The sequence below is a fragment of the Zingiber officinale genome, chromosome 9B (genome assembly GCF_018446385.1).
Source record: "Zingiber officinale cultivar Zhangliang chromosome 9B, Zo_v1.1, whole genome shotgun sequence".
NCBI lineage: Eukaryota > Viridiplantae > Streptophyta > Magnoliopsida > Zingiberales > Zingiberaceae > Zingiber > Zingiber officinale.
This window is the reverse complement of record NC_056003.1, coordinates 116,383,626-116,392,950: the sequence shown is the minus strand read 5'-3', so window position 1 is coordinate 116,392,950 and position 9,325 is coordinate 116,383,626. Positions and strand designations below refer to the sequence as shown.

General features: G+C 36.1%; 1 protein-coding gene across 2 annotated transcripts; it reads right to left on the bottom strand.

The window, feature by feature from the left end:
- Positions 1–540: 540 nt before the first annotated feature.
- Positions 541–8,376, bottom strand: LOC122022660 (protein MEI2-like 2). 2 transcript variants are annotated; one of them, XM_042580710.1, is made up of 13 exons: positions 8,115–8,376; positions 7,420–7,463; positions 7,187–7,327; positions 6,637–7,106; positions 4,483–4,641; positions 4,269–4,385; positions 4,020–4,171; positions 3,086–3,177; positions 2,028–2,982; positions 1,864–1,948; positions 1,713–1,781; positions 1,408–1,590; positions 541–1,011 (listed from the first exon to the last, which is right to left on the bottom strand). In XM_042580710.1, exons 2-13 carry the CDS (start codon positions 7,451–7,453, stop codon positions 856–858), a joined length of 2,613 nt encoding a protein of 870 aa, XP_042436644.1. In that variant the 5' UTR covers positions 7,454–7,463; positions 8,115–8,376; the 3' UTR covers positions 541–855. The 2 variants fall into 2 exon arrangements, with proteins under 2 accessions (XP_042436644.1, XP_042436645.1); XM_042580711.1 differs by having other exon boundaries at positions 7,187–7,306.
- Between the last annotated feature and the right edge of the window lie 949 nt (positions 8,377–9,325).

Below are 9,325 nucleotides of genomic sequence, written 5' to 3'. Positions count from 1 at the left end.
AAATATTCATTATTAGGTCCCGGGGCTTGATTGAGTTGGTCACCTCCAGTTAAAATTATCAAATCAGTAAGAGCCGATTCTCAATAAAACCAAAAAAAAAAATACTCTCATATATTAGTCTACTCAATTTCTTAATTTATCTCTCTATAAATAACTTCTCATGGAATTATCTATTCAATTTTTTAATTTATCTCCAAATAGCTTTGAAATCAACAAGTTTTCTAAGTTATGTTTCTCCAAGTAGCTTTGAAGTCGACCATACGTAGCGAGATCAACGTATGAACTTTCACCAAATAAATACTCCCTACTAATTCATAATTTCTGTTTATGGGCTAAACACACATTCCAACGCTCCTATCGAATCATCATAAATCAAACTTACTCATTAACATTTCATTCACTTACCATCCTAATTACAACAACGCTAAAACAACAATTTTTAATATTTTTTCCCTCCAAAAGTAGCATCCTTTATTGAAAAAAGATTAATAAACCACATTACTTGCTGGTTATTAAAAAAATAAAGTAAACAAAGAAATGTGAAACAAAAGACACAAATTTAATCCACAAACTGTACAGTTTGATACATTCAGATCACTTCACTTCCCCTTGTACACTTTTTAGAAAAGAAAAAGGGATGAATGACAAGCCCTAACGATAGCAATGTGCCTTACAAAAGATTGGCCTTGAACTTGTTGCATTTACACTTCAAGATTATTCATGAACATCATATGAAGAACTAATATATGTACAAGAATTAGGGTTTGTTTCATTTGATAGGAAGAGCATGCAGCTTCAAAAGTGTGCCACACGACTTGGTCGGCGGAATTTACAATTGCATTACGGATGGAGAGGTTAGAATCGGTAGATATGTGGTCGAGATGATGAACAATAGCTTTCCGAGCTAGTAATGCTAATAGGTAAGGTGCTTTGCTCCGACGTCTTGTTTGAACTGCTATCCGGCGGACTTTCAGAGTCGCGCGTTGGAATGGACTGAATTGAAAAGAGTTCCTGGGAAACCAACTAACATATTAGTGATTGTCGAACTATCTTAATCCAAATGAATTGAAACATTTAGAGCACTCTCTTATAAGGCTCCAACAACAAGAACTAGCGACTACCTTACACAATCTTGGTCTTAAAACAAATGAAACCTGAGACTAGCAATGGCAGTAAAGAAGTGAGAGGTATCAGCTTGATTCGACCATTTGGAATTATTTGCCGATTGACTGATTTGCAAATTACTCATTTTGAGAAAAATTGAAGGATTAATCCTACCATTTGAATGCTGATTATTAGATGTTTTCATCATTGGCTTCAACAATATACAAGAGCAAATCTTCAAGTGATAGTTTATATATGTCGGGTGAAATTACTCTATCAAATAACTCAGGAAATGCCTTTTACCTGATCACCGGCCTCGGCTGCTCCCTCAGAATCAAAAAGAATGGGCCGGCATCTCTTATCTTCATTCATCAAACACGAGTTCTGGAAGTGGGCAACAAGGGCTGGTCTACCCTGGATTCTTGCATAAGCCAGAGAAGCAACCTTCTCGCTGTTGAACTTCTCCCACCTCTTTCCGTTAAACGCCTGTACATGTCAAAACAGTCGATTCAAGATTTCTAACTCAAATGACTTTGTTGGTTGGAAAGCCAACTTGAATGATTTTCAACTTCCACAATTTCATTAACTATAAAAGGAGCAGAATAAACCTCGTAAAAGGAGACAATATGTGAAGGGGAGGCCATGTTTATAAATGCATATCCGACATTGCATTTATTCTGCACGAGTCAACAATTAATTTAACTAAAGAAGGTATTCTTATGCTCAGTTAACTATAGAAAGTATTATGTGCTCGGTTACCTTGAAATCAATTGGCAAGTAGAGAAAGTCATAAGTGCCTCTGTGAGTTTCATCAATCGCAACCAAAAGCATCTTGGACGTGTACCTAAAGAGCAAGTAGATGTCAACTTAGATTGCAAGTTGTTGCTTGATAAAGAGAACATTCTGATCACTTTAAATTTTACTTGTTTGGAATGTTCTTTATCATTATTGTCGTTCGAGTGTCTTCACCCTTGATAATTTTCTCCAAATCAAGCTGATACAGCTTCTTGTTATCTGCTTGGCTCCCTTGATTGTCAGCTCGCCGACTGCGATTCCTATCGACTAGACCATCAATGGCTATGGAATTTAGTCCAGAAAATGGAGCATTGCCAAATACCACAGGCCCGAATCTCTGCGGAGGCATCATTCTTACATTTGGATCTGGTATGTTTCCCGATATGATACCTTGATTCATTGTAGCATGAGGATTCATACTCATAAGTGAAGTTCCACCATTTCGCTTAATCAAATTTTTTCTAAATCCAAACTGACCAATGGAGGATGTCTCTGGAGACTCAGAGAAATATCCATACTGCCTCTCAAAAGGAGCAACGGATGGAGCTGAGCCAACATGATAGACATGTTGGCTGAGCGATGAACCAAGGAAGGAGCCATGAGAACTTGAATAGAGCAAGCTTTGCCCTTGCCCATTTGAGATCATCGAGCCTCCAGTACCATGAGGCTGCTGAGAGGGTTGCTTATTCTCTGTGTATGTAATTGAATTACCCCAGAGAAACTGTGAGCCAGTTAGAGTTCCAACATCTGATGCATTTGGAGTTGAAGGGCCAAAAGAAGCTGAGTTTTCAGAAGATGGGGCTACTACTCCTTGACTATGATCTGGAAAAGAATGAGAAGGCTGGTATACACCTCCATGTAAAGGACTGCTATTAGAGATTACTTGGTCAGCATGACTGCTCCTATTCTGGTCCTTGCCTATCGGTGCGATCTTAACAGAATTGGACACTAATGGAGGAAATGCAGAACTTAATCCAGGCAAATGGTTACTTCCAATAGGGCTTATTGGTCCACCATTAGGGGACCTACTGAGAAATTGTAAGGAATTTTTATCATTTGGACTATCAAATTGAGTCCATAGACCTATCATACAAATAAAAACCATTAATCTCGTAAAGGATGATATAAAGTTTGCAAAAAGATTAACAATCATATGCCAAAATCAGGATTGCATTAGCAAGTATACCTGGAGGCGAATTCCCAATTGGGGATCCTCCATGGTGCCAGAAAACTCTAGATTCATCTTGTTCAAATTCATTAGTCAGTTGCTGTATCATGCTGTTCAGTAGATTGAGCTTTTAGCATCGTGATAGAAAAATAAGAGATTCAAAGACAGTTATATCATCATAGTATGCAAACAGAAAATCCTGAAAAAAAATCCTATCTGGCCTTTCAAAGACAAAAGAAACAATCATTAAAAAGTTAAATTGATAGGTCTAACCTAGCATATAGGAAAAAATAATTCATTATACCAATATCCTTGGAAGAAAACACTGAAATGATAAGGTTCAGTTGGCCAACCCACAGCTTAGATGGACTATTTTTCAATGACACTGAGCAGAATTCAGCAGTAAATGAGAGAAACCAAACTCCCAATAGGAACCATAAAAACATAAGGGTAAAAGAAAACAGCGATTACATGGAACCAATCAATTCAATAGACCTTTCAAAACATGCTTTCGGTGAATGATCAAGAATCATATTTGTGGCATGTGAAAAGAAAGTCGGCTCGGTGATGTTAAAAGTAAGTGCACTAAAAGCGACTGAACTACTTGAATTTCTCTAAACAACAAAAGTATAATTTGACTATTTGAGATAGCTACATCGCAACTGAATTGACCAGTATGCAATTGTGTTTGGGAGAGAACACAGAAAATTTTTTGAATTAAAATAGGCATGCAGCTCAGAGCAGTTTGGTTGTTGGATGAAAGCAAGCATGATTATTGTGATAGTGAAAAACATCAAATCATGATCGTGGTTCCTCCTCATGCATGCAGATGAAAGAAAACCATAAAATTAATTCATATTCATGGAAACCCATTACTAGTGCACTCACTGTCAAGAGGATGTACTATTAAGCCTGAAATACAATGATGTAAATATTCAAATCATAATCATACTTCCTACGAGCTCCACCAGGGCGGCTAGGTTCTAGTTTTATTCTTTTGCCAGCTATGTCACACTTGTTCAATGATCGCAGGGCATTTTCTGCTGCTCTGACATCATAGAACTCAATAAACTTGTGGTGCCTCTTGTGAGGAGTTTCTCTAATCTGCTCCATATCAAAAAAGTAACAGTTTTTCATAAGCCCCAGTCACATGGAACAAGAATCATTTGGATATTTTCCTTATAAAAGAAAAAGATCCCACCTCTTTAACTTCTCCGTATGCCCCAAATATTTGCCTGAGTTCATCATTAGATACTGAAGAATCCAAATTAAATATCACAAGTGTTCCTTGGTTCATATCTTTGTCAGATGGGTTATCCTGAAAATTAGTGAAGAGGAGGATAACAAACAAGATGCAGAAAAAAGATTGTTTTATAGAAAATTCAAACAGGACGAGCAAAATATCTCCTTCTGACCTTTGGAATCGAAAAATGAATGTCAAGCTTTCTACGTCTTAATGGCTTGTTTTGTAATGCACGCATGGCAGTTCTAGCAGCTCGTATGTCATAGTACGATATCATGACAAACCCCCTGTGTTTGCATGCAGTATAAAGATTTCGAATATCCCCATATTGCTGAAAAAAGCACACAAAAAATCTCATATCAGGGGGGAAAACACAATCACAGTTCAAGAACTGGAAAAGAAACAGCAAGAAAATAGCTTTATAATATTAAAGAAAAATTTAAAGTAAGTCCATAACTTTTTACCATGTATATTATTGCACTACCTGACTTTCCTACTCTTGGAGTTGTAGCGTGTGTACATGTGCATGTAAATCAATTTTAAATTAGAAAATAAACTCTGATGACAATGACAACAATGATAATGAAGACAGCGATGATCTACATAACAGATCACTAGGTACACTAAATATTCACCGATCATTGAACATTCAAATATCTCAATGGCACACTCTACTGTTGCCTTCAAAAGTAGAAACAAGATAGTAGTATAAAATACTTCCAAGGTTTGCGGTAGCTCCTCTCAAAATTGTACTGACAATTTACCTTATCACATCACCCTAATTACCTCAACACATTAGCTCATTCTTCGAGCAGTCTTGTCAGGATGCAGGTCAAAGCATGCCATGCTTTCCATCCTCTAGCAGATTCCCAGAACTAGCATCTGGTGATAGAGCACCACATATAGTTGCAGATGAATTATCATAAGACCAAACTGAATTTACAGATTGACGCTACGAACCACAAACTTCCATATGAAATGGATTTGTGGTATCACTTACCAAATTCTCAATTAACTGTCCACTTTAAATCAACAGACATGCCTGTTTTGTAGCTACTTCTCAGCTTTTCAGTTGATTTCTTCATTCATCAACCTTTGAGATGTTAATACGGAATAAGACTAAGACTTCCATGGTGTTGGCTCACATGTACATTCTTTTCTACATCTGATCCATTCTTTTCCTACTAGCCTATTTCTTTACAGTTGTGTAGATTTCTTTCTCAGACATAAAACACTCTATAAAACTCTTTCACATCAGCAAGCCACCAGATTTAAAACCAAATGTTTCACATCAATTTCCAAAAGGACCACAAACAACATAGATGACCTGCAACTACTCAATTGGTTCAATTTTTTTTTCCATTTGTTCTCATTACTTATTCTCCTTTTTTCCCATCTTCAGAAGGTAGCACGGATTTCAAAACATTATGGCTTGTTTCGTAAGGCTGGAAAAGTTGACGATCGAAAAAGTGGAAAGGAAAAAGGCAAGGAAAAATTCCAGTGGCAAATAAAATCCCTCCAAATCAGCCGAAACCCGCCTTGGAGAAGGATATGGCCTTGTGACAAAGCCGGGAGTAGAGGTTGAGCGAGGAGGGATAAATCAAAATGGAGAGGTCATGGTTGCTATTGTGGATGCATGAAAGCCAGCACTTTGTTGATCGCCAACTCCTCCAAATATTAGTGGTGCCAAAACTTGGTTTTTCAACCTTTATTTTATAGGAAACATGTGGATTATTTTTTCTATATCATTTATTCCCTTAGAGGAAACACATGGAAGAGAATATTTTCAGTAGTTTTCTGCAGGTTTTCGTCTACTCTGCTAATATGTTTTTTTCACCTTATTTTCCTTCGCCCCTAGGAAATAGCCTAAAGCTTGGAAGCATTCTCAAAACTAGTTAACCTTGATAGAGCAACTTTATGTCTTTTCTTATAATCCTTTTAAGCTTAATCAGTGTTATGTTCAATCACACTTTTGGGTGCTGCTTGGATTACATTACACTGGAGAATGTGGGCAATGCACGTACCATACAAAACCAGGCACAGAACTACTATGGTTGCAAGCTAATTTCGCTATCTGTATTGCATCTCGCAACCTATCTAAAAATGATATCACTTGAACAGGATATTAATTAAATTTTACCACTATTTCATGTGTGTTACCAGGGCAATCATAAAACTGGTAACAAGAAGGGAAAAAGAAATAACATTCTTTCTAAAAGTGTACCTTATGATACTATGAAAGATAAAAATACTTTCAACTAAGAATCAAGCGACACATAATCTTAATTAGATAGGAAACTTACATAACCAAAGTAGAGATGCTTACCTCGAAGAGTGATCGAAGTTCGGAATCTTCCACATTACTATTAATGTTTCTCACAAACAATGTTCTTGAGGGATGCTCACCATATGGGTGCTCACCAGAAATAGTCCCAACACCATTAGGAATAGTATACTGATTAATCCCATTTCCTAAAAAGCCATCAGAGACGCTTGCCATTGTTGCACCAACTTTAGTGTTCTCTAGAGGATCAGAGTCCAATTCCAAGCCCCCCAAATTACCAAAAAGATCGTAGTCTTCCAAATCATCTATTTGATTAGGCAACCCACTCAGATTGAGATCATCCATTAGACCAGACAAAAGTGCTTCTTCGTCATCAGGTAATAAGACCCCACTCCCTAGAACGTCAAGATCATCTGCAGAAACCTTGCCTTCTACATCTTTGCTAGGATTTTTCAACTTGTAAGATGCATCACCGATTAATTGATCATCACTAAATGCATCTACAAAATTTACTGAATACAACAACACATCATTTAGAAAGTGAAAGAGTCATACATAGAAACAAGCAGCTAGTAAGTCAACAGCAACATACATTTATCATGACGAATAACCGGCAGTGAACTTGAGAAAAGGCTAACATCATTAGAACCATAAAGTGCTTTGGAGCTAGATGGAATTTCCCAGACATTTTTTGATTTATTTAAACTCTCACCTGAAAAAAAATATGAGGAACCTACAACGTAAGGTAAGAGATGTAAAATGCCAGCTATCAATGGAAGAAACTCAAGTCCCCAAGTTGGGCAATCATGATGCTAATTGACTTACGGATTGGATCCGAATTCTCCCAATTTTCCTCCATAGTATTTCTTCTGCAAACCATAAGAGAAACAACCTGTAAGAGAACCAGAACAAGAAAGGAAAGATGTGTGCAAATAAAGGGTAATTTTAACAGTAGTACTGCATACTTCAGCAATAGAGATAGAAACGGTAACTTCAGTTTAAAAGAAAAAGAAAGAGAGAAAGTGGCTCCTCTTGCTTTTCATTACTTGAGAATTGAGAACTCAAAACAAATGCAAACTCTATTACTCTTTCACGGTTTTACTTCAGCAAAACTACATGCCAGCGTCCACACTTGGAATTCAGAAGAACATAACACAATATGCCAACAAAGTAACCACCGCAACACATGGCATCTCACATCTGACACCCTTTTATCGTCTTCCTAACTCCTAATCGCAACCTTGAATAGTGCAAAGCTGAATAACGAAGTTAAAAAAAAATGATTTTGATAGTAAACCCAATATTCGTCAACTATACCTCAAAATAGTGCAATAATGAAACAACCAGAAACCAATAAGAAGAGCTGATGGGTAGAATTCAAATTATAACAAGACTTCAGTCTAACTACACCTCTATTCCACCTCCCAAGCGCCAAAGGAAGCAACTTTACCGCGTTAACACACCCAAAACCGACGAGCAGGCGAGGTAAAACGTAAAACAAGGGCGTCACAGCCGCTTACCCAGGGAGAGAACACCGAATCGCGCCGTGAACACTCCGAATTCCACCAAACTCGACACGCAGCACTAACGCGTGGCAAGATCTCTGCGTCCGCGGTCGGCTGAGCAAAATCACCGCCCGTCTCGCTTCCCTACGGCCACGCTCGCCGGCGCCGGAATGACACCTTCCCCTCCTGGCTGATACCCTCGTCGCGCAACAAGGTGCGATGATTGCAGAAGCAAATCAGAGAAAGCGATCTGAGAGACAGAGAAAGAAATAGAGAAAAAAAGGAGGATTTATATAAATATATATAGATATTCCGATATTCAACTGGATTTAAATGGTTTGTGGCGTCCGCCCTACTCTGGTTCTTTCTCTCATCCTTCTGAATGTTAATAATTATTAATTATTGCTAATCATTTGCCTAATGATGATTTGTGTGGATAATTTTTTTAATTTTGTTTTAAATATGATTTTAATGAAGGCAAATTTTCAAAGTAGTTCAAGAGTTTTAAATATATTTTTTTTTAAAAAATGAGATCACTTATGGGGTGTATTGAAATTTTCCTTATTAAACATAAAATAATTTGTGTAATTTCGAGGTGATTACGGATAATTGTCTTGGATGATGTCATGATGCAAAGCAACTGCCATAAATTTAAAAACAAAGGTCAAATTTTAATTTTTAATTTTAAAATTATACATTGGCATCAAACTTATATGTGGCAAAAACTAATTTTAAAAATAAATAAATGAAACCTTAATTTTTTAAAAAAATTAAACCTATGTAGTAATAATTAATTAAACACCCTATCAATAATTAATACAAATATATTACTCATAACATCTTTATCAATAATTAATAGAAGTAATTACTTGTGAAATTTTATGTAATTATTATATATATATATATAATTTATTATTAATAATGAATAAAAATTATTAAAAGAAAAATTATAAATTATATTCATTAATAAAAAAAATTCTATCATTAATAAAATTCTTACCAAATTTATAATAAACAAATAAATAAAATCAAAATAGATAAATAGATTTATAATATTAAGGGCACTAATAAATCAAATAAATTTGTATTATTTTAGTCGCTTTCATTCTATTTTTTTTATTTTATTATTACAAGTGTGTGTTAACGTAGGATGTGGAAACTTTGCCTTATCCATTCTAAATTTGACCCAATAAATTATAACATGTGTGTCCATCATGAACAATTGA

Bases quoted from the DNA above. Each gene is read 5' to 3' on its own strand.
- LOC122022660 (XM_042580710.1), bottom strand. From the start codon at position 7,453: ATGGAGGAAAATTGGGAGAATTCGGATCCAATCC. The intron at 2,983-3,085 runs GTATACTTGCTA...TTTGTATGATAG, and splicing joins AATTGGGAATTCGCCTCCAG to GTCTATGGACTCAATTTGAT. The intron at 1,012-1,407 runs GTAAAAGGCATT...TTGGTTTCCCAG, and splicing joins CAGCCGAGGCCGGTGATCAG to GAACTCTTTTCAATTCAGTC.